This window comes from Camelina sativa, chromosome 15 (genome assembly GCF_030686135.1).
Source record: "Camelina sativa cultivar CO46 ecotype springtype chromosome 15, ASM3068613v1".
Classification (NCBI taxonomy): Eukaryota; Viridiplantae; Streptophyta; class Magnoliopsida; order Brassicales; family Brassicaceae; genus Camelina; species Camelina sativa.
This window is the reverse complement of record NC_141894.1, coordinates 1,327,227-1,353,987: the sequence shown is the minus strand read 5'-3', so window position 1 is coordinate 1,353,987 and position 26,761 is coordinate 1,327,227. Positions and strand designations below refer to the sequence as shown.

The 26,761-nt window shown below is 36.3% G+C and overlaps 8 protein-coding genes across 9 annotated transcripts; 3 read left to right on the top strand and 5 right to left on the bottom strand.

Moving 5' to 3' along the window:
- Positions 1-1,602: 1,602 nt before the first annotated feature.
- Positions 1,603-3,841, top strand: LOC104744509 (myb-related protein 2). Of its 2 annotated transcripts, none has more exons than XM_010465573.2 (7): positions 1,603-1,913; positions 1,993-2,205; positions 2,297-2,373; positions 2,447-2,504; positions 2,591-2,675; positions 2,760-2,829; positions 2,967-3,841. In XM_010465573.2, the coding sequence occupies exons 2-7, from the start codon at positions 1,998-2,000 to the stop codon at positions 3,696-3,698; spliced, it is 1,230 nt and encodes a 409-aa protein (XP_010463875.1). In that variant the 5' UTR covers positions 1,603-1,913; positions 1,993-1,997; the 3' UTR covers positions 3,699-3,841. The 2 variants fall into 2 exon arrangements, with proteins under 2 accessions (XP_010463875.1, XP_010463876.1); XM_010465574.3 differs by having other exon boundaries at positions 1,605-1,913; positions 2,985-3,841.
- A 114-nt stretch (positions 3,842-3,955) lies between these two features.
- LOC104744508 (uncharacterized) lies at positions 3,956-6,201 on the bottom strand. Its single transcript, XM_010465571.3, has 9 exons — positions 5,909-6,201; positions 5,748-5,809; positions 5,479-5,563; positions 5,286-5,372; positions 5,141-5,194; positions 4,869-5,056; positions 4,674-4,756; positions 4,479-4,579; positions 3,956-4,388 (listed from the first exon to the last, which is right to left on the bottom strand). Exons 1-9 carry the CDS (start codon positions 5,957-5,959, stop codon positions 4,182-4,184), a joined length of 918 nt encoding a protein of 305 aa, XP_010463873.1. The 5' UTR covers positions 5,960-6,201; the 3' UTR covers positions 3,956-4,181.
- A 3,542-nt stretch (positions 6,202-9,743) lies between these two features.
- LOC104744506 (glucan endo-1,3-beta-glucosidase 8) lies at positions 9,744-12,670 on the top strand. The gene is made up of 2 exons (XM_010465569.2): positions 9,744-10,463; positions 11,479-12,670. The coding sequence occupies exons 1-2, from the start codon at positions 10,105-10,107 to the stop codon at positions 12,599-12,601; spliced, it is 1,482 nt and encodes a 493-aa protein (XP_010463871.1). The 5' UTR covers positions 9,744-10,104; the 3' UTR covers positions 12,602-12,670.
- On the bottom strand, positions 12,642-14,342 carry LOC104744507 (NADPH-dependent aldehyde reductase 2, chloroplastic). The gene is made up of 2 exons (XM_010465570.2): positions 13,254-14,342; positions 12,642-13,171 (listed from the first exon to the last, which is right to left on the bottom strand). Exons 1-2 carry the CDS (start codon positions 13,667-13,669, stop codon positions 12,949-12,951), a joined length of 639 nt encoding a protein of 212 aa, XP_010463872.2. The 5' UTR covers positions 13,670-14,342; the 3' UTR covers positions 12,642-12,948.
- A 2,112-nt stretch (positions 14,343-16,454) lies between these two features.
- LOC104744504 (strigolactone esterase D14) lies at positions 16,455-17,754 on the bottom strand. Its single transcript, XM_010465568.3, has one exon. It carries the CDS (start codon positions 17,545-17,547, stop codon positions 16,744-16,746), a length of 804 nt encoding a protein of 267 aa, XP_010463870.2. The 5' UTR covers positions 17,548-17,754; the 3' UTR covers positions 16,455-16,743.
- A 368-nt stretch (positions 17,755-18,122) lies between these two features.
- On the bottom strand, positions 18,123-19,402 carry LOC104744503 (NADPH-dependent aldehyde reductase-like protein, chloroplastic). Its single transcript, XM_010465567.3, has 2 exons — positions 18,860-19,402; positions 18,123-18,668 (listed from the first exon to the last, which is right to left on the bottom strand). The coding sequence occupies exons 1-2, from the start codon at positions 19,246-19,248 to the stop codon at positions 18,260-18,262; spliced, it is 798 nt and encodes a 265-aa protein (XP_010463869.1). The 5' UTR covers positions 19,249-19,402; the 3' UTR covers positions 18,123-18,259.
- Positions 19,403-20,083: 681 nt separating this feature from the next.
- Positions 20,084-22,931, top strand: LOC104744502 (protein SINE2). Its single transcript, XM_010465565.2, has 3 exons — positions 20,084-20,431; positions 20,981-22,148; positions 22,232-22,931. Exons 2-3 carry the CDS (start codon positions 20,988-20,990, stop codon positions 22,736-22,738), a joined length of 1,668 nt encoding a protein of 555 aa, XP_010463867.1. The 5' UTR covers positions 20,084-20,431; positions 20,981-20,987; the 3' UTR covers positions 22,739-22,931.
- Positions 22,932-22,994: 63 nt separating this feature from the next.
- On the bottom strand, positions 22,995-26,740 carry LOC104744501 (TCP-1/cpn60 chaperonin family protein). Its single transcript, XM_010465564.3, has 13 exons — positions 26,378-26,740; positions 25,960-26,222; positions 25,716-25,862; positions 25,471-25,632; positions 25,288-25,365; positions 24,905-25,038; positions 24,693-24,765; positions 24,533-24,610; positions 24,315-24,437; positions 24,111-24,205; positions 23,766-23,975; positions 23,557-23,614; positions 22,995-23,328 (listed from the first exon to the last, which is right to left on the bottom strand). Exons 1-13 carry the CDS (start codon positions 26,526-26,528, stop codon positions 23,251-23,253), a joined length of 1,650 nt encoding a protein of 549 aa, XP_010463866.2. The 5' UTR covers positions 26,529-26,740; the 3' UTR covers positions 22,995-23,250.
- Between the last annotated feature and the right edge of the window lie 21 nt (positions 26,741-26,761).

The window sequence follows — 26,761 nt, the reverse complement described above, 5'->3', positions numbered from 1 at the left end:
AAATGAACGTACAAGGAAGAACATTTAGTCTCTATCACACCACTCCCTCTTCTTTTCACTTATAACAGTGACCTTTCAAATGGGTAAAAGGTAAACAAACTATAACAGAGCTAGAGAGTGTGCAACTATTATAAAAAAATCAGAACTATTTAACTAAAAGTCTCAGTAATCGTTACAAAAGTGCATAAAAGTGGAACAATATCAAGAATTGTCTCGAAATCTTGATTGGTTTATAAACTAATTCACTCGATGACCTTTACAAAAGCGCTGTAATTAAACAGAGACTTTGGGGGTAAGAAAGAAAGAATCTTCATGAGAAAGAGTGAGTTTTGATGAGAGATTCATTCAAGTAGACTTTAAGAGACTCTTGCAACACACAACATGGAAAGCATATTCTCACCCACATGGAGATGAAACTATTTTGGTAATATGCTCTAATACTTTTAACTCAAGATTATGATAGGTTCTTTCTTCCCGAAACCGAATAAAGTGTATTGAGAAATCACAACCATGAGATATCGCCTATAAAGTTTGGTTCGGTATCAAATAAATGCAAAGATATCATTCAAGGAACATAATATTTGTTTTGTTAAATATATACCTTATGAACAATAGACCATATCAAAGCACTCACTAACCTAATGTGGGACTACAAAAAAAAATATGGATATATTCTCAGTTGCACATACAGTAGTAATATCCTACGCAACTCCAACATTTGGCAATGACCTTATTCTGTTGGCCATGACGGTAATATGGATGCATGCAGAAACTCTTTCAAAACCGTAGCTAGGCATCTCCTAAATATTTGCAGGAAAGTATAGAGTGAGAAAGTAGCCAAGCAATAGATGAAGTGATGCTTCACTTCTTTATATGTAATGAACATATAGACACACACAACACACATGGACCGGAGAGATAATTGTTAGTAGATCAGACAAGAAAGGCTACAAACATAATAAAACAGAGGAAATGGAGGGGCCAAATGTTTTTTGTGCTAATCAAAGAATGATAAGAAATGGGACCCTCCAGTAAATTTATAGAGAGAAGAATAGGTACTAAACTTGTTGAAGGAGACAGATTCTTTATCATCTTTTAAAGCAAAGCAATGTTTCCAACTTTCATATGTTTGCTTAATCTCAAACTAAATGGCTTCTTGGTTGGACTGAGAGTCAAAAGTGTTTATATCATACTACACATTCTTCAAACATGGCAAGATGAACAACCCCTTTATAATATCATCAGTAACAGCTGACGACTAAAAGTCTTGATATATAAAAATCATTAGACACATAATGCACCTAGAGACCGAAAATGACTCCATGAATAAGGAACAAATACAATTCAGACAAATGAAAAGCATTGAGAATATTCCAAGAGAAGAGTTAGAGAGCTGTGACTATGAAAAATATCAAAGAATAAGAAAAGAGTGGATTCCCCCAGCCCAAGTTATAAAAAAAGAAGAAGGTAGGAAAAAAAATCAGGGAATAAGATACTTCTCTGCCAGAATGGCGAAAGAATGCGCATATGATGCATTAATTGTGGATCAATTCTGGTATCTAACTTGGGGTTGAAAAGTTGTAGTCCATAGGAATCATCAATACACATGAAATTATAAAATATAATCATCCACAAAAACAAAAACATTAACAGTTCAAACGATAAGGACACAACTAACAAAAGCATCGATTGGACCAGTTATTCATATTCCATACCTTAATCATCCTTCTCTAATTTCTCCATTCAACTTCCTATATAAAGCAAAGTTGCATCAAACCAACCTGAGAAAAAAATATAAAGAACAAGTAAGCAAAAGCAGCTAAAAGAAACATCTTCCTTAGTTCGTGGAGTTTTTACACTCTTGGGAACTTCTAAGAGAAGCAGTTTGAATACAAGAACTAAGATCACGTCAGGTAAAAAGAAAAAATCATTATTTTAAAGCAGTTTCCAGCAGTTGGGGGACTAAACTTACATTTGCCTTTTTGTGAACAGACTTTATGTATTACCAAAACCAGCACCAAGGAAAGAACATCCTCTCTTCTTCAAGAATGCATATAACCACTGAAAGGAATCCATTCCTTAGAGGGAACAGTCCAGGAGAATCTGGACTCATCCTTTCGACGGATGCAAAGCCACGCCTAAAATGGACTCCTGATCTTCATGAGAGATTCATAGAAGCAGTCAATCAACTCGGTGGAGCAGATAGTGAGTTATATCATTAGTAATAGAATTAATCTATTTTTGACCAGCAGGCTTTTTTAGATACAATAATAATATTGTCTGTTCTCTGTTGCAGAAGCTACTCCTAAGACAATCATGAAAGTCATGGGTATTCCAGGCCTTACCTTATACCATCTCAAAAGTCATCTTCAGGTAAAAAAATATGCTTTTCTAGCTAATAATATTCACAAAAAGTTATTATTAACTTCATGAAACTGGTAACCAGAAATACAGGCTGAGCAAGAATCTCAACGGACAAGCTAATAGTGGCTTGAACAAGATAGGTAAAGTCTATTTCCATTAACAAGATTCACAGGTTCATGAACTTACAAACTTTACAAAGATCTAAACCTAGCATGTACTTGTATAGGTATGATGACCATGATGGAAGAAAAGACTCCTGATGTAGATGAAATTCAGAGTGAGAATCTAAGCATTGGACCACAGCCGAACATGTAAGAATATGACTATTATTTGTCTATATATATCATTCTAACGTATTAGCTTATCACAAAATTATCTAATCTACTTGCACACAGGAACTCGCCAATAAGTGAAGCACTGCAAATGCAAATAGAGGTCCAAAGAAGGCTTCATGAGCAACTTGAGGTATCATATCCATACAACGCTGTTCTGCACTCTTACTAAAAACGTTAAAGATTCTTACAAGTCATCAAACACTTATAGTATATCTAGAAAGAGAAAAAAGCATTCAGTTTACATGTTCGTATTTAAAACTGAGCCAGGTACAGCGACATTTGCAGCTCAGGATAGAGGCTCAAGGGAAGTACCTGCAATCGGTGTTGGAGAAAGCACAAGAGACTCTTGGAAGACAGAACCTGGGTGCAGCTGGAATCGAAGCTGCAAAAGTACAACTCTCGGAATTAGTATCTAAAGTATCAGCAGAGTATCCAAACTCAAGTTTCCTAGAACCAAAAGAACTCCAAAACCTTTGCCCGCAACAGATTCAAACAACCACCTATCCACCTGATTGCTCTCTTGAAAGTTGTCTGACCTCAAGCGAGGGAACGCAGAAAACGCTAGAGAACAACAGAATAGGACTAAGAACATATCTAGGTGATTCCACATCCGAGCAGAAAGAGAATATGGAAGAAGAACCATTGTTCCAACGAATGGAGCTCACATGGACAGAAGGTCTAAGAGGGAATAATAATCCATACCTTTCAACAATGGTTAGTGAAACAGAACAAAGAATCCCATATTCAGAGAGAAGTCCAGGTAGATTATCAATAGGAGTAGGATTGCAGGGACACAAAGGTCATCATCATCAGCAAGGCAACAATGAGTATACAGAAGAAAGATTCAAAGACAAAAGTGAGGATCATAAGTTTGAAACACGAAACCACCGTAAAGGCACGGACTCAGCAACAGAGCTAGACCTCAACACACATGTTGAAAGCTATAGTACAACAACGCGTACAAAACAGTTCGACTTGAATGGTTTCAGCTGGAACTGAGAAACCCTATTAGGGAACTCCTCAATACAAAGATAACGTTTTGAATCAAGATTCTTGATTGAGGATAATGTACCAAAAACTATTCATTGTTTATTTTTACCTCATATATACAATACAGAGAAGTACGTACCTCTAACTTCATAGACACTCAAGTATTACGAATTTACCCGAAGATACACCGTCGCACCGGCGAATACGAACGGCCGTTCGTCGGAGTTTGTACGGTGAATCGAGAGAGAGAAACGTAGTACTTATAATTGAACGCGTCAAAGCGTTTGGACCGTACCAAACATATCTTAATCAAACCGGTCAGATAATTTTACATTGAAAAGCTCAAAAGCTTTCAATAAATCCGTATCGGACCGTTGAGAACTAAATTAATAATACACGGTTATTACCACTAACCACCCTTGTTGCGTAAATAAACAATTTCACTAAAATGTAAACCGGTCCGGCTCGTCATTCATAAGAAAAGAATTGAAATCACAGACCGGTATGGTCAGTGAACTTGCTCACAACCTCTTGTTCCATTTCCACAAGTTGGTGGCAAAAAGCTTCGACGTCTTTCACCTCTTCTTCAAACTCAAACCTAAACTCTCTCCATTGATACTCATCTCCAGCCTCTTCTTCACTCGGTACCTTCCCCAACAACTTGAAACCTTTCTTATCCATTGATACCATATAAGCATCCTAATCGCCAAAAGAAAACACCGTTAAATGACCAAACTAACATAGAGATTCCGAAATCCAAAACTCATGGCATACGCTTCTTTTTTTTACCCTTGCGTTTATATCGAGATAGTATAGACAGAAAAGAATCAAAGCCCGTCTTCTTGATTCGTTCTTGTTGATTCCATCCACAAGTTTTGTAGACCAAATCCCTGTGAATTAAAAATCCAGTGCAAAACACTTAAGATGAAGCAAACCAAAAAGCTAGATGGATAGCTTGGAATCAAATGTCGTTGGTTTCATTACCTAATGGATCAGCTTTTGACAGTTCCAAAACCTTTAAGTCTATTTCTTTCGTGGCACCATTTGGGTCAATAAACATACATGAGCTGAGAAGAAAACGAGATAATTCATCATCATAAGATCTTGTCTTCAGTTAAGCTCAAACTGATATATTGGTTTAGTTACGCATAAACAGAGATGGGTTTGTGTGTTTTTTACCTTGGAACGAACTTATAAATAACGTATTTTTCTTTTGCATCACAGACCAGGGCTCTAAGACTCTCACACCGGGAGGCATACATCTGATCACAAGAATTCAAGATACTACGAACAGAATTTGGACTCTCACTAATCGCTTTCTCCTCTAATTGTATAGCTTCCTCAACATATTTATTCACCGCCTCAACCTTTTTATCAAGAAGACAAGGCATGATGAACAAAAAAAGGGAAAGCTATGACTGTCTCCGAATTAGAAGTTTTATGGTTCTTACCCTTTTCTCTTTAACAGGGACAATCTCTCCAGTAAAAGCAACCCGGTCTGGAAGCTGCAAACAAAGTTAACCCCGTCTGAGTAAGAGTGATACAGACTCAAAAAAACCTCCAATCTAAGACAAGACATTGAATAGAAACACAAACCTTTCCTAAAGACTTGAAAAAAGCTGCAAGGGGACCAGGATACGGATGGGAAATAGAAAAGGATCCACGTTCATCGAACATTATGTTCTGCCAAAATCAGAGATTAGCTTTTTAAGTTCTATTTACGATTGTGAATGGTCAGCATCATAAACGTATCATTCAAGACTAAGTATGTAACAATAAGAAAGCTTACAACATTGTGCGGTTCAGTTTCTGGTACCCAGAGATAGGGCTTTCCTCGTCTCATCACGTATTTAATCTTTGAAGTATGTATTATACTAAGCAAAACAGCCAAAATTAATACTTGATTCAAAATAACAATTTAGCAGAATCCCATGATCGACATTGAATGAAATCTAAAAACAGAGAAGCTTATCTTCTTCATATCCTCATGATAACCAAATCTGGGGTGTTCTAAGTACCCATCAAGCAATTTCAAACTTGAAAAAGTCGGGAAATTACCTAGCTTTATCTTCAGGTTTGATGGTATTTAGGTATCCTTGCCAGTTCGAACCGATTACAGTCTACACAGACAGGGAGAAGTAATTAGCCGAGAAATTTTCAATCGATACAAAGAAAGAGCTTCGATTTTAGGAAAATATATTAGAGAAAAGAGGATGTACTTTGCATTTCTCGGCAAGTGCAGAGAGATTCGCCTTGCTTCCTTTCATCATCGCGCTCTATGCTCACCAAGTGTTCGACGAAATACCTCTTTACGATCGCGCTCGCTCTATCACTCGCAATGTTTGGTTAGCTCTCAAGAAAGGGTAACGGTCTGTTTAGAACAGCGTCGATGGCCCATTAGTGCTGTTGGAAATACCCAATAATGACTCCAAAATATAAGGCCCATTAGATATGACGTTAAACATCATCATCATTACGCGCTTGCTTTAGCGCGTAGAACTATTTGTCTGGCGCCACGCCATTGCATCAGCCAAAGGGTAATATGTTGATTTAGCCGCATACGTGATGCTCTTTTTTTTCATGTCGACGACTCCCACTAATTTCTCTGGCTGATGATAATAAATTTTTTATAATATGTGTAGACCAACCGTGACTAATTTAATTACATGCCTTTTAAAGATCTGTTAATTATTCGTGTGTTTGTTGATGGTGCTCTCAAATCAAGAATCTCTATCGTCACCTTCTTATATTTGGATGTTTCTGATTTTCTTCTCGTACGTAAGAACGTTTGTACGTACTCGATCGTGAAAAAAAAGATAATCAACTTTTTCTAATAGAGAAAACAAATTGATCAGTCTAGCTAATCTATACACACACACTACCTAACTATACTTCATCATGACTACTTCAAATTAAGTAAGCCAAAATATACATCATAGTTATTAAAAAGTACGTCCATGGATACAATTTAAAAATCTTGTTTTCAATTAATTTAATATATTGGTGTACGTTTTATCATCATATATAATGTTTTGAAGTTCTGTAGATACAGAAACCCAATTTCTTAATATATGAGCTTACGAAAGCGATATTAACCTGCAAATTTTAACGTTTCTCAATACGTACGTGTGAACCTCCACAACATAGAATCAAAAGCTGCAAGTATTGTGCATAAGATTAACTTTCATACTTGAAATAGAACTATCAATACAATAAAAGAAGGATGCGTTGCTCTCCTCATCTGACACATCAGCCTCAACATTGAAGCATAACTTGACACATCATTTAAAATCAGTAACCTATCAGATTTAAACAATTAATACAGATCAGCTCTTTTTTTCTCACGTGGACAAAGCAAAAGTGAAACAAAAGAGAGCGTTTTAGCAATTCCTCGAGTTCTTATGTGGCTTGGTTTACGAAAGGATTGTTCTGTTGTGCCAATTTGAAAACCTAATATGTTTTCGCTCGATTAAAAGTCTACCTTGGATGTCATAAAACCTAATTTGTCAAACTGCGTCTATAGACTAAGAACTTGGGGGTTCAATTTTAGAGAGTATATCATAAAAATTAAAGCCTACGTAGGCTTTTAGTTATGACTCTCTATACCTTGGATGTTAGATGTTTAATTTTGTACTCCTATGAGCTTTTAGTTATGACTCGACCAATTGTTTGTTCCTTTCTAACATTGCTTATGTTGTTCGACATAATGCGTCAATGGGAATTATGTTTATAATGATAGTTGGTTTATGATGATAGTCGCGTTACCGTTGGTGGGTGTGACTTATTTTTCTTTTTAATCGTGTGGCCAATACAGGGAATTGAGATGCTCTCTCTTGGATCATTCAAGACTGGTGTCATCCTTTTGGTAAGAACCGCATCTTTGAATGTTATTATTGAAATTTATTTGGAATGATTAGATGATAAGACCATTCAAGTTATCAAAGATGTCTTATTCATTTCGGTGTTTGTTTAACTTGACTTCCAGGCAGGACTATTTTTTATGATATCTTCTGGGTTTTCTTCACTCCGGTTATGGTTAGTGTTGCCAAATCCTTTGATGCTCCAATAAAGGTTAGTAAAAGAAATTGCCTCAGAAGTACACACCAAATAAAATTAATTTGATTTTGGTTGTTGTTGTGATCTTGTCAGTAATCTCATTGTTGCATATTTGTTTCAGCTTTTATTCCCTACGGGTGATGCTCTAAGACCCTATTCTATGCTTGGCCTAGGTGACATTGTCATTCCCGGTATGTTCTCTTATGCGTAACTCAATAACTATATACAGCTTTTGGTTATACACTCTTGTATTTCGAATATTATATGAATATGAAACATTAGCTTTTGTTTTCCTTTAGGTATTTTTTGTTGCACCTGCTCTAAGATTTGATGTGTCAAGACGTAGACAACCACAATACTTCAAGAGATGGAAGATGGTGTTATATAGTGTTTGAGGTTGCAGGTAATTTTAGGTTTCTTTATTAAAACTGATATTAGTTTTTATAGAAATTTGAGTCATGTATTAGTGTTTCTCCACCATTGTTCATTCTGGCTTGAGCAGTTCATTTTAAAAAATCTAAGTTATTTACTGGAACACAAACTCTTTCATTAATTATTCTCAATTTATTGATTCAATACCACTCTTGATTTTGATAGTGAATGTTCTTTTGATATTCCATTTCCTTATTAGCAGTAGATATGTTGGGCCCTTACTTATTGAACATATGGAAGTTAGACTTGAGGACTACATGCCTATTAATTTTTGGCTAGAGTAATAAACAAAATCGAAAACAACAAGTAATTTCACTATGGTATGAATGCAGGGTATTACCTAAAAGATGTCATCCTTGGAATTTTTTTTTTCTTTTGGTGAGAATCAAGATACGGACGGCGAGAATCAACGGGAACATGAGCTAAAACTCACGGTCGAGACAGATTCATTAACCAAATTTGAGTTAGTGGATTATGACCCAGTTAGAGGTATATGCTCCATCATATGTTTCAGTCGGTTTGGTCGGTTCCGAATTGAACCAATTAAGTAGTTAGGTTTAAAATGATTTTTTTTTTTCCTTTTGAAATGTTTGGTTCGGTTCACATATTCCTTTTGAAATGTTTGGTTCGGTTCACATAAAATATATAGTAGTCAAAGTGAAACCGATTTTTTTTTATCTTGATTGTAATTTTAGTTTATATACGATGACTTTGGTACATAATATTTCGCTTAACAAACTTTGGTTTAGACAAATAATTGCTCTACAATCATATAAGACATGGTGTTCCCTCAAAATGCCACTTGATGCCAAACAACTTAATCAAAAATGCTAAGCACACATTGGTTTGATGTCAAAATGCCACTTGATGCCAAACAATTTCTTCAAAAATGCTTGGCAAACATTTGTTTGATGTAATAATGATTTTAAACAATATGATTTATTACATATTATATTTCTACTAAAAAAAATTATCAAAAAAATATATCTCGCAACATAGCACAAAACTAAACACGCATACTGTCATAACATCCACCATATTAATCAGAAAAAGAACAAAAAAAAATCAAAGCTTTTTATCACTTTGAAAGATTTGAGTAATGAGAAAAAGAAGCTTCTTAGTTTAACAAAACAAATCGATTTTGTAATCAGGTTATCTACCTGCTCGGTTTGTTGTTTCTACCGGTACTCCATGTTCTTTATATCTTTCTTTTCTTTTTTAATTAAAAAATAGTATATTCTTGGAAATTCCCACATTCATTATGCAAAAAAAAAAAGTATAGTCTTCTCTAAAAAAACGTTTATGAAACAAATAATAACAAAAAAAATAAAAATTATCATCAAGCACAATCAAATACTTTATTGATTATGAAATTTGATTCCAAACAATATAATGAAAATTATTTATAAATGCAAAATAAAAAAGTTTATAAAATAAAAACACATAAAAACAATCCCGCAGCGTAGCGCGGTTACCAACCTAGTAGTATTAATTCTTTAATCCTCATACCAAACCACTAACACTTCGCCAACTGCTATAAATGTTGGTCAGGCCTGAATAATTAATACATGCATGGTACAGACTATATACATAGCCTTATGCTAATTATGTTAACTAAATTACATATATTTTAATAAATATTTGTTTTTATAGATATTTTAATGGTCGGTTTTTGTTTCAAAGGCCGGTTTTGACTCTGTTTCCTTCTTCTTCCTTCTGTAGTCCTATTTGATCTCTTCTTTCTTTGGCTTACTCAGATTTTTATTGTCAACTTAATCTTTTTCTTTCCCTTATCTCGAATCATCGGGCTACAACAGAGCATAAAAACCCACAAAAACTATTTATATACTTCTTACACTTCTTCTTTTCCACCATCAAGCACAAAACTTTCCAGGAAAAAAAAAAAACAGAGGAATCACAAAAAAAAATGAATCATCGACAAAAACAGAGTCCCATAACTAACTCCACCGTTGTCTTTGTCATCTTTTCCTCCGTATGTTTTTTCTCCGGCTGCGTTTCTGGCTTGGGAGTAAACTGGGGAACAATGGCGACTCATCAGTTACCACCGAAGACGGTGGTGGAGATGTTTAAAGACAACAACATACAGAAAGTGAAGCTGTTCGATGCTGACACGAACACGATGGGTGCTCTCGCTGGCTCTGGCGTCGAAGTTATGGTGGCGATCCCTAATGATCTACTCAAAGCCATGGGAAACTTTCAAAGAGCTAAAGATTGGGTCCAACGAAACGTTTCTCGATTCAACTTTAACAACGGCGTTAAGATCAAGTAAGTTTAAACATTTATTAACTTCGTGATTAATTACTCGAATTTTTAACGTAAGTAATATTGATACGTTATAGACTCTTATTTTGTTTTGGTTATAAGTTATAACCATGATATATTAACGATAGTATAAAGTAAAGCTTTTGGATATTGGATGATCTGAAAAGGGGAAATCAGTAGGATACTATAGACCCTTTTGGGTTACTGGAACTTTACAGAACGATTACTTTATAAACTTTTGTTACTGTTTTATTAAAGAAAATAAAAAATGTTGACAACTTGAAAATTAATAATTGGATTTGGAGGTCTATAATAGTCGTGAGCCCACCTGATTAGACAAACTGAGGTGAGCTCCAATCCTTTACACGTTTATTTTGGTGTTCTGACTTAGTTGGACAACTAAAATCTTTATTCTCTTCTAGTAATATTTATCTGTAGAATGCTATTATTGGTCGAAATGAGCGAATCATTTTTTTTTTTCGTTATATTATTTCAGTTGTTAACCTGTTATAATAGTTTGTTGAGCACCACATCCTTTCAATTATCTCTATATGTATGTATATATTTTTCTTGTTAAATAATGTAAATTATTTGAATTTGGTTTATCCATATATGGACCATCAATCATGTGTGTGTGTATATCCCATATTCATATTTATTCAACCCATATTTCATATATATTCAAATATGGACCGTCATGTGTGTGTCAAGTATTTATTGCACATGATCCAAACGTGTTCTGAAACCAAAAAAGTCTATATCTTTCTTTTTCATCAGTTCCTCTTTATTGCAAAGATGCAAACTTTGCAACTATTGGATGTCATGTGAAATTTCACGCAATGTTATTATCGTACCGACGTTAAAAAAAATACCAATATGAAATCATGTAATTTCTGAAATATATCACAAGAATATAAAATTTATTACTAAAGCTTTAAATTCTATTTGAATTATGATTTAATTTCAACTTTAGCAAAAATAAATTAGTAATATGAATTCAACTTTTTTTTGTATGCAGATATGTTGCCGTAGGGAACGAGCCGTTCTTGACGGCATACAACGGATCATTCATAAACCTAACGTACCCAGCACTCTTCAACATCCAGACCGCTTTAAACGAAGCCGGAGTCGGTGATTTCATCAAAGCCACCGTTCCTTTAAACGCGGACGTTTACAACTCTCCTCCAGACAACCAAGTCCCATCCGCCGGAAGATTCCGTTCCGACATCATCCAAGAAATGACACAAATCGTTAACTTCCTCGCGCAGAACAAAGCTCCTTTCACCGTCAACATTTACCCTTTCCTCAGTCTCTACTTAAGCAGTGACTTCCCTTTCGACTACGCTTTCTTTGACGGCCAAAACACCGTTAACGATAACGGTGTTATCTACACGAACGTCTTCGACGCTAGTTTCGACACGCTTGTAGCTTCTTTGAACGCGTTGAATCACGGCGACATGGAAGTGATCGTTGGAGAAGTTGGTTGGCCTACGGATGGAGACAAGAACGCAAACATTCAAAACGCGGAACGGTTTTATTCCGGTTTGCTTCCGCGGTTGTCGAACAACGTAGGAACTCCTATGCGTAAAGGTTACATTGAGGTTTATCTTTTCGGATTTATCGATGAAGATGCAAAAAGTGTAGCGCCCGGAAACTTCGAACGTCATTGGGGGATATTCAAATTCGATGGCCAACCGAAGTTCCCGTTTGATTTTAGGGGACAAGGGCAGAAAAAGTTCTTAACCGGAGCTAGAAACGTTCAGTACATGCTAAACCAGTGGTGTATGTTTAATCCTAATGGTCGTGGCAATATGAGTAAGCTCGGAGATAATATAGACTACGCTTGTTCGCTTTCGGACTGTACCGCTTTAGGTTACGGATCATCTTGTGGCAATCTTGATGCGAATGGAAATGCGTCTTATGCGTTTAACATGTATTTCCAAGTGCAAAATCAAGAAGCTCAAGCTTGCGATTTTGAAGGGCTAGCGACGATCACTACTAGGAATATATCTCAAGGACAATGTAATTTCCCGATTCAGATCGGAGAGCCATCGTTTGGTCATTATGATTATAGCTATGGTTCGATGGTTAGGTTATGTTTGGTGATGAGTGGTTTGGTGTTTCTTCTCCTAGCACAATGAGATTATAATATTTTTCGTTGTATATGACTGATTCTTTGGGTTAATATCAATCATTTGGTTCATAGATTATTTGATATGTTTGTTTCCATTGTATCAAATTTACACCGTTTGAAATTTAAAAGCTTTGATTGTAAAAGAAGACTAACCTCTCTGTCTATTTACTAGAGACATCCACCATTAGCAATGATGACTTGACCGTTGATCCATTCAGCAGCGTCACTGGCTAAGAACCCAACAACAGGTGCGATGTCTTTGGTCTCACCAAGCCTACCAAATAAGTTGAGTGACTTTACTTTCTCTACAATCTCATCGCTCACTCCTGTAAAAAACATATCCGTGGCAACGGCTCAAGGAGAAACACAGTTCACTGTAATATGTGTTCCTTTGAGCTCTTTGGCAAGAATCTTGGCCATGGCTTCTACTGCTGCCTTTGAAGCCGTGTATGAGCCATAGTGTGGATGTAAGGATTGGACCAGTGTAGTTGAGAGGAGGATGATCCGGCCACCGCCTCCACGTTTTAGCCTGTTCGCAGCTTCTCTAGCGCAAAGAAACGCACCTCTTGTGTTCACACTGTTATCAAGCAACGAATCGAATAATTAGGAATCACTGAAAAATCGTGTTAATTAAGCAATAATTAAAACTTAAAATTGACCTAATGATGCGATCAAAAAGTTCAACTGATGTGTCTGAGAGAGAGGAATGATTAGGATCGGCTATAGCAGCTGAGTTAACCAAGATATGAACCGGCGACTCGAAGACACGCTCTGCCTCATCGAAAAGTGACTTCACCTGGCTCGGCTCCGAGATATCAGCCTTCACCACAATGACACGTGGAATTTTACCGGCGACGTCTTCTGAATCGTCGTTCTTCGAACAGCTGGATGTAATCGCCGCCGCGACTTTGTCGGCCTCGACGGAGTTAGTGGAGTAATTAACAACGATCCTAGCTCCAAGCTCGGCAAGGTGGATAGCTATAGCACGGCCTATACCTCGAGAAGATCCCGTGACTATAGCGACTCGGCCGGCGAGGCAAAACGTGGGAGACGAAACTGACGACGCAGCAGCCATACGAATGAAAGATTTATTTTATTTTATTTTTTTACTAAAAAATTTATTAGTGTCATTTATTTAGGGTAGATAGACAGTAGTTATGACATCGTGTTATATGTGTGTAAGTGAGGGAAAACGGCCAGTTTCCCCTAAACTTAGTTGTTTTATCGTATTCCTACATAAAACTTTCGAGTGTGTTTAAAACTACATGAACTAATATATAATTTGAATTTATTACATAAACTATATAAATACGGTCAGAACCTACAAATCAGAAGATGCCGTTAATTAAACCGTTAATGTAACTGATTGGAATGCCACGTAGGATTTACAAGACGACGTAGTTTCACTAAAATTAATTTGTTTAAAAAATCAACAAGCTGAAGTGTCGAACCAATGACCTCAACGAAGACTTACTCGATCAATTACCAAACAAGCTACAACAACTCTCAATGAAAATTGAAACATAAACTATATATATACACTCGTCTTTCTTCTTCCTCATTAACAAACGATAGCAGGAGACAGATCTGAACAAACAAAACCATGTCATTGATGACTTAGAATCGACGAACCATTTATAAGAAAAAATCAGTTTCGTTTCCTAAGCTAGTAAGCATCGTCAAAGCTCAACAAATCAAATAGTTTACACAATTTAGCAAAAATTAAACACCTAAAACCCACTTTAATCAATACCCAAGTTGAGGCAATATGAAAACTTGAAAACGCCCAATTTTACAGGTCTCGATAAGGAATTCAAACACCAAATGCTTCAATAACATAAATCCAGATGGAAATATATCCTAAAGAATACCAAAAGATAAAATTTGAAAAACAGAAAAAAAAAAAAAACAAAAAGAAATACGAGCAGACATTAAAAAAAAAAAAAGGAATCAATGACAGTTCTTGGGTTCTTAATTTCTTTGTCAATACAGAATTGAAATCTCTTTGTCTCTGCAGATTTGTTTCCTTCTATCAATGGTCCACGGGGAAGAAGAAGAATCGAAGAACGCGTATATATATACGGATGTGTGCTCTTCGAGAAGTCTTATAGATCATTTGGTATTGAGGCGGGTGTGTATATGGAGAGGTCATTGGTTCGACTCTTTACCTTGTTAGTTTTTCAAACAAATTAATTTTAGTGAAACGACGTCGTTTTGTAAATCGCAGTCGTATAGTTCACCTACGTGGCATCCCAGTCAGCTACATTAACGGTTTAATTAACGGCATCTTCTGATTTGTAGGTTTTGACCGCATTTAAATAGTTTATGTAGTAAATTCAAATTATATATTAGTTCATGTAGTTTTAAGCACACTCGAAAGTTTTGTGTAGGAATACGATAAAGCAATTAAGTTTAAGGGGGAATTGGTGATCGTTAGTTTTGTCTGGATCCGTCGATTCGTATACAATTTCAATTTGAATTGCTTCAATGTTTGCTTTTGTTTGGAAAATGAATGAATATTATTTTTAAAAAATATTACATAGTTTCGTTTATATTTTACTATTTTTCTTTATTGTACTATAAAATTTAGCCACTCGTATAATTTTAAATAAATAAGATTATATGACGGTAGACAAATACTAGTAAGGCCAATTCCAACGGGTACACCAAAACAACCAAATTATAGTGTTAATGCTCTCCAACCATACACTAAAAACAATACTATCTCCATTTTTTTGGTGTTTTGTGAATAGTGTTACACGGTGTAACACTATTCACAAAACACTCAAAATATATATATTATTTTATTCATGTTTTTAATTTAAAAATATATTAAAATTATTGTTAATCAACTAAAAACTAGATATATCATTAATATTGTAAAATATTCTTATTACATTTAGTAATATAAATTAGTAACTATAATTAATATAGTATAAAATAATAATTACAATTAAATTTTAAAATAAATATTAAATTTAATAAGATTAAAAGTTCATACTAAACTTCAATAAAATAATAAAAACATTATATTATAAAATTAAAACTAAACAAACATAAAAACTAAAATCAATAAGATACATAATATAATTTTGAACAACAATCTAATTTCCTTGAACAACAATCTTAATTTAATTTCCACTAAGATAATCATAGTACTGACTAAAATTTGGTTGGTCTTCATCTTGAGATTATTGTCCTTGAACATGTTCTCCTTGAACTAAATCTTCTTGATTTTGGGATGCTCGATATTGGGATCCAAAATACTAGCTTTGAGAACCTTCTCCGTGTTCTTCATTTTAGTTTGTTGCTGCTCTTCTTCTCAAAATTATTAAAAAAAGTATTTTCTGTTATTTTAATTTATTAATTATAATTTTCTATTAAGTACTGAATTGGAATAAATCGTTTATATAAATGTTGATGTTTTATTAAACTGTTAAAGAATTTTAGTTTAATAATATAATAATCAAAATTTTTATTTTTAATGTGAAATTTGGTGTTGTGGTTGGAGATGAAAAACTTTTTGGAACACCAAAACACTAAATTTAGTGTCTAAATTTAGTGTTTTGGTGTTTTATGGTTGGAGTTGCCCTAATATCAGACTTATTTATCCGGTTATCCCCATTATATGCCTAATGCTTTTATGCTTTTCCGATGTGATGCTAAAGAATTTTCTAGTACTAATTCACTTTTTTTTATATATATTATCTTTTTGTCTCCATCATTTAAGAATGAAGAACAAGTTCGACAATCTAGATGGTTTACATCAAATCAATAACGGAGTAAAAACACAAAAAGGACCACAACTACTTAGAAACAACAATATGGATAGGAAAAATATTCAGAGTAAAGCAAAGATAAAAGATAAAAGATTATTTTGTTATTCTCCAATTATATAATTTTTGTTATGTGATTATCATAAGGAAAAAAGAGTGAGAAAAGTCACGTGTCACGTGTGGAGTGAACAAATCATAATCCTAAGATAAGATTTGACAATGCCAAACTGTCCTCCACAAAATAGAGAAGAGAGAGAGAGAGAGAGTCACACTTTTTTTTTTTTTTGTATTTTTTTCCATGTGGACCCCACAATTTCCATATTCCTACTTTTTATTTTTTTCTTCTCACACACACATTCTCAAAAAAGAAAGGTCACCGAGGAAGAGCTCGCCGGAGAAACTGAGCAAGCTGAGCCGGAGCACTGAGATGCGGCAAATGTCCTTCAGTTTTAAGCTGCTCAACAGTCGTATCTCCACCTAGATGAGTTCTCAAATACTCCGCTACCGAAGCCGGCACTGACACATCCTTCACCGTCTGAATCACGCAAGTCGGAACCCTAACCAACCCAAGGACTCCTCTCAGATCGCTGTTGAACACCGTCCTCGAAACGAACAGAGATATATCCGGACGCATATTAAACAGAGTCCTGCTAAACTCTCTAACCGCCGCGGGAACATCAGCTCCAACGGCGAGTGGAGCAAACCCGTGAACCCAAGCTTCGTCGTTAGCTTCCATAGCCGAGAAAACTTTCTCGATCTCTCCTTCTTCAAACCCTCCGTGGTAATCCTCGTCGTTGAGGAACCTAGGAGAGAATCCGATCAGGATCAGCTTCGAGAAAAGCTCCGGTCGACGGATCGAAGCGATGATTCCGATCATAGCGGAGACGGAGTGGCCTACGTAAGCGCAGTTCTGGATCCCGAGGGAATCGACGATGTTGAGGAGATCGTCGACGTAAGGATCGAGAGTCGTGTAGCGGTTGAAGTCGAAGTAGTCGGGGTTGACACTTCCGGCGCAGACTAAGTCGTAGAGGACGACTCTGTAGGATTGGGTGAAGTAAGGAAGGATCAGGTGCCATGCTGATTGGTCTGTACCGAATCCATGGGCTAAAAACAGGATCCGATCACCCGTACCCACGACCCGAACATTTAGAGCTTCTAAGATGTTGTGTTGACTCATTGTTTTGTGTGTTTGGGATGGTAAAGACGTGGGTTGGGTTGGATACTGTTTATATAAAAGCTTTGTGTAATTGGGTAGGTGTGTGTTTGTGTGTGTGTAATGAAAAATTCTTTTTTTTTATCATCTTTTCCACTGCAATTATTTATTTATTTATTATCCAATACTTTCGATTTTGCTTTTTGAGTTTATGGATACAAAGAGCATGCGTTGATTATTCGTCACACAAATTTGATATTTTATTAAAAAGATTGTAAGATGCTTCAGAGGTGGTGTTTGGTTGCACTTGAGATATTCTTAAACCATTTTTTTCTTTTATTCTTTAGTTGTGTGTTCTTCGTATGGTGTGATTAAAATTTAATATTGTAAAACATAAAGTTGGTTTCAATGAATGTGTCAGTACGAAGACACGAGTTCAAAAATGACATTAACTGTGGATATATTTAAGATTTTGTAAGAAAAATATATATATTATGGATGTCGACGACGACAAATAAAAAAAAAAAAGAAAAGGCTGTAGGTGAGTAAATGAGTGTTTAATATTACGGCTGTGTGTATTAATAAAAATGAATAAGACGTTTTTATTTTAAATCTGTGTTATTTCCAATTGAACCCCCAATGTTTCAATTTTGACAAATTTTAACACCCAATTATTTCTCAAGATATCAGGAAGAAGAAGAGGCTCCTCTCCAAGAGTCAAAAGACCATAATCTTTTTACACATATCCACCATTAACAGGAATGATCTGACCATTGACCCATTCACCACCATCACCAGCCAAAAATCCAACAAGAGGCACCACGTCTTTGGCTTCACCAATCCTTCCAAAGGGACACTCTCCAGCTATCTTCTCAACCAACTCCGGACTCTTTCCATCATAAAACATCTCAGTGGCTATAGGTCCTGGAGCTACACAGTTCGCAGTGATTCCTGTACCTTTTAGCTCTTTCGCAAGAATCTTGACCATAGTTTCCACAGCTGCTTTTGATGCTGCATAGGTACCATATCCAAGTCTTAAGGATCGGGTCGTCGAAGATGACACAAGTATGATCCGACCACCACCTCCTTTCTTTAGCCTATTCGCAGCTTCCTTGCTACACAGAAACGCTCCTCTTGTATTGACACTACCAGTCCATAAGAAACAAAACAGAGTATTATTATTGGATGTAACAATGAAACTACACATACAAAATCTATAGGCCATTGTGACATGTGACATAATTGTTAAATTAACCTTAACTAATTAACAAAATAGTTGTTTGCTTAATTAGGATTAAGAACCTAACCTAATCAATGAAACAGTCTCTATTTATACCTGAAGATGCGATCGAAATCTTCAACTGATGTGTTAGCAATCGTAGGGTGGTTGGGATCGAGAATCCCAGCGGAGTTAACCAGAATGTGAACCGGCGATTCAAAGGCGGTCTCAGCCGCATCGAACATCGATTTCACCTGGTTTGGTTCAGAGACATTGGCTTGAACCACAATGGCTCTTGGTCCCTTTCCTGTGATTTCTTCTCTAACTGGGAAAGCGTTGATCTCAGCCGCGGCACGCTCGGCGTCTGCGGCTTTAGATGTGTAGTTGATGACAATCCTCGCACCGAGTTCAGCTAGGTGGATAGCTATAGCTCGGCCAATTCCACGGGATGAGCCGGTGACAATGGCGACTCTTCCGGCGAGTGGAAGTGGTGGTTGTGTAGCCATGAAAACGATTCGAATTCGATGAGTGTTTAGTAGTGTGATGTAATGGGGACTGATGGAATCAAGTGGATTGGCCTCTGTTTTTATATAGATTCGTTTGACAAATCAGCCTCTTAACTTTTTATTTTAACAAATTGACCCATACCCGCTTCTTTACAGTTTCCCCCTTTTATATCTGCATATTTATAGAGATTATGCCTATTAGTATATTGGAGAACTGTCCTTTTTTAATTAAATAAAATTTATTTTTTTGGTCAACATAAATCTATGACAAAGTTTCTAATAAACATTATAGTTTTGTTAGAAAAATAACATTAATTTAAGCTTGAATTACGAATTTAAATCTTAATTCTTCTTTTTAGTCAAATTATTTTTGCTACCAAATTTCACTGTTTTGCCAATTTGGAAGGATTGATTCAATTCAATTTCTTAGTTCCCTAACTGAAAATAAAATAAAAGGCATTGGATCTGGACCAAAATTGGGGGAATGAACATAGAGAAATAAGATTCATATGATAGTAAGAATACACAGATTTTATGCCATTTGACTACTGTTTTCCATTAAAAAAAAAAAAAACAATTTGGTCAATTTGGACAAAAATGGAAATTTAATCAATTACGAGATTCTATAAAATATTATCTTCCTAAAATAATAACACAAATTGAGAGGAAAACAAATTCTTAAACTTAATTACGAGAAAAGCCAACAACTTTACCGATCTATCTAAGAAACCCATAATTCTATTAATTCCCATGATCTTAATCTTTATTTTTTGGGTAAAAATCTCCAAAGTATCTTTTAATCTCTTATATTAAGAAGTTACTAAGAAGAGAGAGTAAACAAGCATTCACTTCAATAATTCAATTTGTTTTGTTTCTTCTCCCAAAACAATATGTAGAAGCTCTAGTTTGATAAATTGAAAAGATTGGTACCGTTTCGATAAAAAAAGAAAAAAATAAAAGAAAGGGATCTAAACCCTAAACAAACCCGCCCATCTCACCAAATTCACAACATTCAAAATTCAAAGTTGAATCCTTTTTGTTTTTTTTTCTGGTTTCCTTCGCATCGTATCGTGAAGAAGAAAGAGAAGAAGAGCGCTTACTCTATTGGGATCTATCTATTAGATTCTTTGTTGGGTCTTTCTTGAATTTTGTTGGGTCAATCTTCGCTGTCGTCAGGCCACTGGTACGCTTCTTTCGTCACTTTCGCGCGACTTCACTTTCTCTGAATTCGATACTCTGTATATTTTTTCGATTAGGGTTACTCTTCTTTCATTCAATTATATTCAATTCTTTTTGGATTTGTAATTCCAAAGACCAAAGTTCGTGTCTTTATCACTTTCCTTCGATGGTTTTTATGTTAAAATATCCGTTTTTTTGGGAAGTTTACGTAATCTAATCTAATCAATTCTGTTCAGAATTTCACAATTCATCCGGAGAATGATGTTTAGCGTTTGGTTTCATGATGTTAAAAAAATTTGATTTTTGTTTTTTCTTCTTTTTGGAAGAATTGAGTACTGGTTTTGGTATAATCTATCATAAGAGAATGGGTGTTGATTGATTTGTTTTCCTTATTCGGATATGGTTTAGAATCACTAAGTATACTCACTTTGGTAAAAAGTTATATTTGTTTAGGATTCACTGAATAAATCTGATACTGTATATACTTCTTGTTACTTAAAGAGACTTTACGCTACTGTTCTTATTCAATTCATTGTGGCTTTTTTGTTTTCAGAGGAACAATGGGTAGAAATATCGGTTCGGCGTTTAGACAAGAGTTGTTTAATCTTGATAAAGATCTAGATTCACACAAGACTGCAATGAGCAATCTGAGATCGATTGTGAAAGATTTGGAGGATGTAAAGATGATTCATGTCTTTGTTGATCAACTTTCTCAAGTCAAAGAGATTGGTTCTGAATCTGGTGGCTACACGGTTTCTCTCTTTGAAGACCTTGCTCGTGCTCATGGAGTCAAAATCGCTCCTCATGTTGAAACTATCATGCCAGCGATCATAAGGACTTTGAGTTTCAGTGAAGGGTCTTTACGTGTTCAACAGGCTTGCTCTAAGGCTGTAGCTGCTATGGCTAGATTTGGAATTGATCCTACTACACCTGGAGATAAGAAAACGAATGTGGTTCACTCTCTTTGTAAGCCACTCTCTGATTCTCTTATAGATTCGCAACATCAGCAGCATCTTGCTTTGGGATCTGCTCTTTGCTTGAAGTCACTTGTAGATTGTGATAATTGGCGATCTGCGTCTAGTGAAATGGTTAATAATGTTTGTCAGAGCTTAGCTGTTGCACTTGAAGCCACCTCAAGTGAAGCTAACTCTCATATGGCACTTGTTATGGCACTTGCCAAACACAATCCTTTTACTGTGGAGGCGTATGCAAGGCTTTTGGTGAAGTCGGGTTTGAGGATTCTGGATTTAGGTGTTGTTGAAGATGATTCTCAGAAACGGCTTTTAGCTATACAGATGCTCAACTTTCTGATGAAGAATTTGAATCCCAAGAGTGTTTTTTCTGAGCTAGAGCTTATATGTCAAGAGATAGAGAAACACCAAAAAGATGAGGTGCATTATGTCAAAATGGCAGCTTATGAAACCATGAGACAAGCAGAGATATTAATAGCTGAGGCAGATCCAATGTTTGATGCAGAGAACTGCAAGCCCCGAAACTCGCTCAGTGGATCAATCAAGTCTACACCAAGTCTTGGAGCCCATGATGGGAGTGTTTATAGTAGACATGATGGGAGTTGTGTAAACGATCAAGACGATGATGATGTTCTGTTTTCTGGTGTAGGCAGTGGAAGAACTGCTGTTTCAGGCTCTCCTTTGGTGGCTTACAGAGAGAATAACCAAGAAACTGATTCTGTAATCGAGAGTCCAAGATATGGAAATCAGGTAAAATAACAACTTTAAAACTGTCTTACCCTTGTGTGTCCTTTTTCAGTGAACTTTCAATTGTTCTGCTTCTTTGATTTCAGATTCAATGTTTTGGTGTTGAAGATGAGAATATTGAGTCAGTTTGGTTCCATCAGCGGAACAGAAGCTCTGAGTTTAATGAATCTGTGTGCTCTAGGACCAACCGGTCAAGAAGTTCCAGACGAAGCACCAAGAAGAGACAATCAGGAGACCTCTGTTCAAAACATCACAGGCATGGTTTCACACAAGATCCATTCTCTGAGTTACTAGACAACAGAGAGCAGCTGCAACAGTACAGTGAAAGCTCATCATCATCATCAATATATGATACGTCTGGCACTACTAGTCCAACCAACACAACAGAAGATATCTATGAGAAACCGAAGTCAGATCTGGATTCTGAGGCCAAACTTAAGACAGGGGAGACTGATATAGACCCACGTCTTGGACGGAGCAAGCGTGTGTTAAAATTGGGGCTGGGTGTCTTCTCTATTGCAGTTGCAGGGTTTGCTTCTTTCATGTGGAAGCATCTCCAGGATGAAATGATGCCTCATCTTGTTCCGACTTAACAACGTCTATGGGATGAACAGAAAAAAGCTTACAACTTACATAGGTTCGAATTGTAGCTTAGTTCCCTTGTTCTTTTGTCAATGTGTGGCTCATGTTCAAATACAAGTTTGTTTGTTTACTTTTCCTGATGAATTTGTCACTTGCCCAAAAGACAAATTAATGTTAACCAAACTAATATTTTCATAGGTTCAACGTTCTAGCTTGGTTCTCTTTGTCCTTTTGTCAATAATTACCTATACGTCACTTGTCGAAAAGTAGAAGCAAATCTAAACCAAATTCACATTAGTTCAAACTTCAAAATTAAGCCACAACCGTTCGAAGTCTTAACTGAGAAAATCCTAGAAACAATTTCACTAACAAAAAAAAACAAAAAGAAGGCAAAACACTTCAGTTGGGGGTGTATACAAAGATCACAAATCTTAAGCTGAGACATACCAAAATTTCCTCAGAATTGAAAGAACAAAGGGTTACAAAAGAAGAGAGTTTCACTACGAGGTATATATTCTCTGGCTTAATCTTCCTCGGCACCAGCACCAGCGGCGGCAGCTGCATCTCTCCTTGGTCCACCAGCTGGTTTCGCCATTATAATCTGCAGGTTTTAGAATACTTAATGGATATCTATCGAAGGAACTGAATATTGAATCAAGAGTTTGAACGAACAAGGGACTTAAGGCGGCTTTGTTTATATATTAATCTACTAAGATATTGCATTCAACTAACAATATCATTTTCCTTCATGTGATGATTCAACACCTTAAGATATAAATGAAAAATTGCTTCGTTCACCAAAGATTAAATCAAGTCAGTTTGTGCATACCTGGTCTACACGAAGCACAGTGCATGCAGCATCAGAAGCATATTTAAGAGCAAATAACCTGCACAGAGACTTACATGTCTTAGTCATCATTAAAATGAATGGTCTCCTTCGTAAGCAGTCAGAAAATTCTACTCCAGCTTTTATGTTCAAGAACAACTGCTAAGCAGTTACAGAGAGGTCTGATGGCTGAAAGACAGTGTGAAACTTACTTGGTTGCAAAAAGATCCCATACTTTCGTTTCTGAAACATCTTTACAAGCACCTTCCTCTAAGTCAATGCCTAGTTTTGCGTTTCCAGATCCATGTCCAGTGTACAGAGCGGCTATGATTTCCATTGCATTGAGGCCAGCATTATCTGCAAGGGTTTTGGGTACAAACTCAAAACTCTCAGCGTATTTGGTGATAGCATATTTGTCCAACCTGAAATTCAAAAGTGAAACCAAAGTTAAGTTGCCAAACCATAGACAGTTTTGCATAAAAAGCTAGCCTCACATGGATAATTTTGAAAAATTACCGAAAATGATATCATCTAATAAATTAAGTAAAAGAAAGTACCCTATTTCTGCATTGGCATATTCCTTCAATCTTTGAGCCAATTCTATCTCAGTAGCTGCAGCCCCAGGAACAATACGGCTGTCTCTGCACATGGCCTGAGAAGAAAATATAACTAATCAGTAATCACAGTCAAGATATATACAATATATTAGGTACTAAGGAAACTAGACAGGGAAAACGAATCTTTAACCCAGCAGATATTACCTTGTATGTATTAACTCCATCATCAACAGCTCTCTCAAGGTCGTCCAAAATGCTATCTGTGCTTCCACGCAAAACCACGGTAGAGATGGAGTTACCACCTTCCTCGTTTCTAGCAATCGTGACCTAAAGACAACACAAGAAGACCGATAATTGTCTATGATCAATGAAAGACAAAAAACATTAACTTAAAAGATAGGAGTTGACTTCAGAGTACTTACTGTCACACCACCAATTTCCTCAACGGATATAGAATCAACATATCCCAGATCATCAGGGCTTGGCCGGCTAAGCTTCAACTGTTTGATAATTAAAGTATTAATAGCTAGGAAAAAAAACACCCTTCAGTACTCATTCAGGTAGCCAATTAGAAACACTTACATGCGCAACAGCCCCAGCTGTACGGCAGAAGCGCCTCAGTTCAAACTTTGAGCTGATTTTCAATACCATAATCCTGCCATGAAAAATGTTCGTATATGAAAGACCAGTTAAGACATGTATTATCATATGAAGCTACAACGGAACAATGAGGAATCAGAATGCAGATAATAACAATCGTAAAAGGAGTATAGAAAGTTATGATCTACACATACTTGTAGCGCTCACAGAAATGCAATGCCATTTCTCCAATCGATCCCCCGCTAACAATGACTTTGGCTCCTGATTCAGCAACAGCTTTAATCAACTCCTCAACTTTAGCTTCCTCTGTTTTTGCATAGTTCTCTAGCTAGAAATCCAAAATAAAAGGAGAAATCTGTCACAACAACGATTTGAAAACACACAACCATCCTTGAGGAAGCGTATATAAAATAGACGCCAGACTTGTAATTTTCACATTTTAATAAGGCAGTAACAAATCTAAGTGCAGTGAAACTCGTATGCATCATTCATAAAGAAGTCTCATCTTGTTCTACCTCATCACACTGAAAGCATACGGTAAATGAATAAAGATTCCAAACATAAAGAAAAGACCAACCTGCTCAGCACTATGAATGAGGACAGTTCCTTTGGTCTCTGTTGCATTAGTATCAACACCACCCGCAAATACAGCAACCTGAAGAAAGCACAAAGATGATTCAGGGACATCTAGGGGCCAAGCATTGATCATCAGACCAACAAAAACTTGGTCAAAAGCATAAACACAAGAAAAGGATCTCACCTTAGCCTTCTCCATCCGCTTAATGCTACCAACAGCATCACTTTTCATGACCATACCACGGACTATGCAAGAATTGTGCAAGCCTCCTCCCAAAAGCTTGGCAACACGGACGTTATCAACATTGAAATTCGTAGGATTCTTTGGGCAGACTTGAATGCATGCCTAGAAAATAAGCGAACCCGTCAAATAAAAACTAAATCTGCCAGTGAAAAACAGGAAACAAACAGACAGCAAGGAATAATTACGTCAGCAACTAAAGAGCATATGATCTCCTCTTGGCCAAACTGCTTGCTTGCAACAGCTGCTCTCATCCGGGAAATAACTTCATCCTTGTTACGCACATCTATGGTCTGAGAACCACTCTCAACAAGTTGTTCCAAAATTTCAACAGTCTGCACAATCAAAAACATTAGTCAAAATCCTCATCACAGGAACAAATTAAAAACCACAATACAGTAATTCAGATATTCACCAAACCAACCAACAAACCTTATTGATAGCTTTAGTATATCCACTAATAATCTCACTGGGATGAAGCCCCATCCTGATAAGCTCCTCAGCGTTTTGAAGAAGCTCACCAGCGAAAGAGATAACCAGATTTGCACCATCTCCAATTTCTTCTTGCTGTGCCTTAGCCGCTAAAACCAAAAGTTTAGCAGCCGGGTGCTGAATCTCCAATTCGTTCACAATAGTACCAGCGTCACTTGTGACAAACAGTTTATCCAAATGATTGATAACCATTTTATTCATTCCTGAAACAAACCATCACAAAACAAACAACTCAGTTCTAATCCGAAATCTGAATCCCTAGAAACAACAGATCAAGGCAAGGCAGATCCTACTAAGAAAACGAGATCCATTATTTCCAGTAATAGATCAAGGCACAAATCAGGGGAAGTTTACGAACCATTAGGGCCGAGAGAGGTGCGAGTGATGGTGGAGAGTTCCTTGCAAGCTTCAATGTTCTTAATGACGGCTTCGTCGAGACCCGAGAGATGTCTGTAACCTTCTTTAAGCATCGATTGGATACCATATGGCTGCATCGACATACCTACCATTTTCTCAGGTAACGATCTGTATACGCGTTGAACTTTGGGTCACTTCGAACAGAGAAGAGCAAAAAACCCTAAAAGCGAAGAAGAAGAAGACGAAGCTCTCTGTGTTTGTTTTCTTTTTTGAAGTTGTTTAGAGAGAGAGAGAGAGAGTGAGTAAAAGTGGCCCGAGATTGCCCTAGAAAGAACCTCGTGAGGTTTATAAACACTTCGTTTTCTCTTTAAAAACGTTGTCGTTT

Excerpts from the sequence above, each read along its gene's own strand:
- LOC104744503 (XM_010465567.3), bottom strand. The coding sequence starts at position 19,248 with ATGGCTACACAACCACCACTTCCACTCGCCGGAAGAGTCGCCATTGTC. Across the intron at positions 18,669-18,859 it reads GATTTCGATCGCATCTTCAG|TGTCAATACAAGAGGAGCGT; the intron begins GTATAAATAGAG and ends ATGGACTGGTAG.
- LOC104744504 (XM_010465568.3), bottom strand. The coding sequence starts at position 17,547 with ATGAGTCAACACAACATCTTAGAAGCTCTAAATGTTCGGGTCGTGGGT.
- LOC104744507 (XM_010465570.2), bottom strand. The coding sequence starts at position 13,669 with ATGGCTGCTGCGTCGTCAGTTTCGTCTCCCACGTTTTGCCTCGCCGGC. Across the intron at positions 13,172-13,253 it reads CTTTTTGATCGCATCATTAG|TGTGAACACAAGAGGTGCGT; the intron begins GTCAATTTTAAG and ends GCTTGATAACAG.
- LOC104744502 (XM_010465565.2), top strand. The coding sequence starts at position 20,988 with ATGGGTAGAAATATCGGTTCGGCGTTTAGACAAGAGTTGTTTAATCTT. Across the intron at positions 22,149-22,231 it reads GTCCAAGATATGGAAATCAG|ATTCAATGTTTTGGTGTTGA; the intron begins GTAAAATAACAA and ends CTTTGATTTCAG.
- LOC104744508 (XM_010465571.3), bottom strand. The coding sequence starts at position 5,959 with ATGATGAAAGGAAGCAAGGCGAATCTCTCTGCACTTGCCGAGAAATGC. Across the intron at positions 5,810-5,908 it reads CACTTGCCGAGAAATGCAAA|ACTGTAATCGGTTCGAACTG; the intron begins GTACATCCTCTT and ends CTGTCTGTGTAG. Across the intron at positions 4,757-4,868 it reads ATTTATAAGTTCGTTCCAAG|CTCATGTATGTTTATTGACC; the intron begins GTAAAAAACACA and ends TTTTCTTCTCAG.
- LOC104744509 (XM_010465573.2), top strand. The coding sequence starts at position 1,998 with ATGTATTACCAAAACCAGCACCAAGGAAAGAACATCCTCTCTTCTTCA. Across the intron at positions 2,206-2,296 it reads TCAACTCGGTGGAGCAGATA|AAGCTACTCCTAAGACAATC; the intron begins GTGAGTTATATC and ends TCTCTGTTGCAG. Across the intron at positions 2,374-2,446 it reads ATCTCAAAAGTCATCTTCAG|AAATACAGGCTGAGCAAGAA; the intron begins GTAAAAAAATAT and ends ACTGGTAACCAG.
- LOC104744506 (XM_010465569.2), top strand. The coding sequence starts at position 10,105 with ATGAATCATCGACAAAAACAGAGTCCCATAACTAACTCCACCGTTGTC. Across the intron at positions 10,464-11,478 it reads AACAACGGCGTTAAGATCAA|ATATGTTGCCGTAGGGAACG; the intron begins GTAAGTTTAAAC and ends TTTTGTATGCAG.
- LOC104744501 (XM_010465564.3), bottom strand. The coding sequence starts at position 26,528 with ATGGTAGGTATGTCGATGCAGCCATATGGTATCCAATCGATGCTTAAA. Across the intron at positions 24,438-24,532 it reads AGGAAATTGGTGGTGTGACA|GTCACGATTGCTAGAAACGA; the intron begins GTAAGTACTCTG and ends TGTTGTCTTTAG. Across the intron at positions 24,206-24,314 it reads ATGGAGTTAATACATACAAG|GCCATGTGCAGAGACAGCCG; the intron begins GTAATATCTGCT and ends TTTTCTTCTCAG.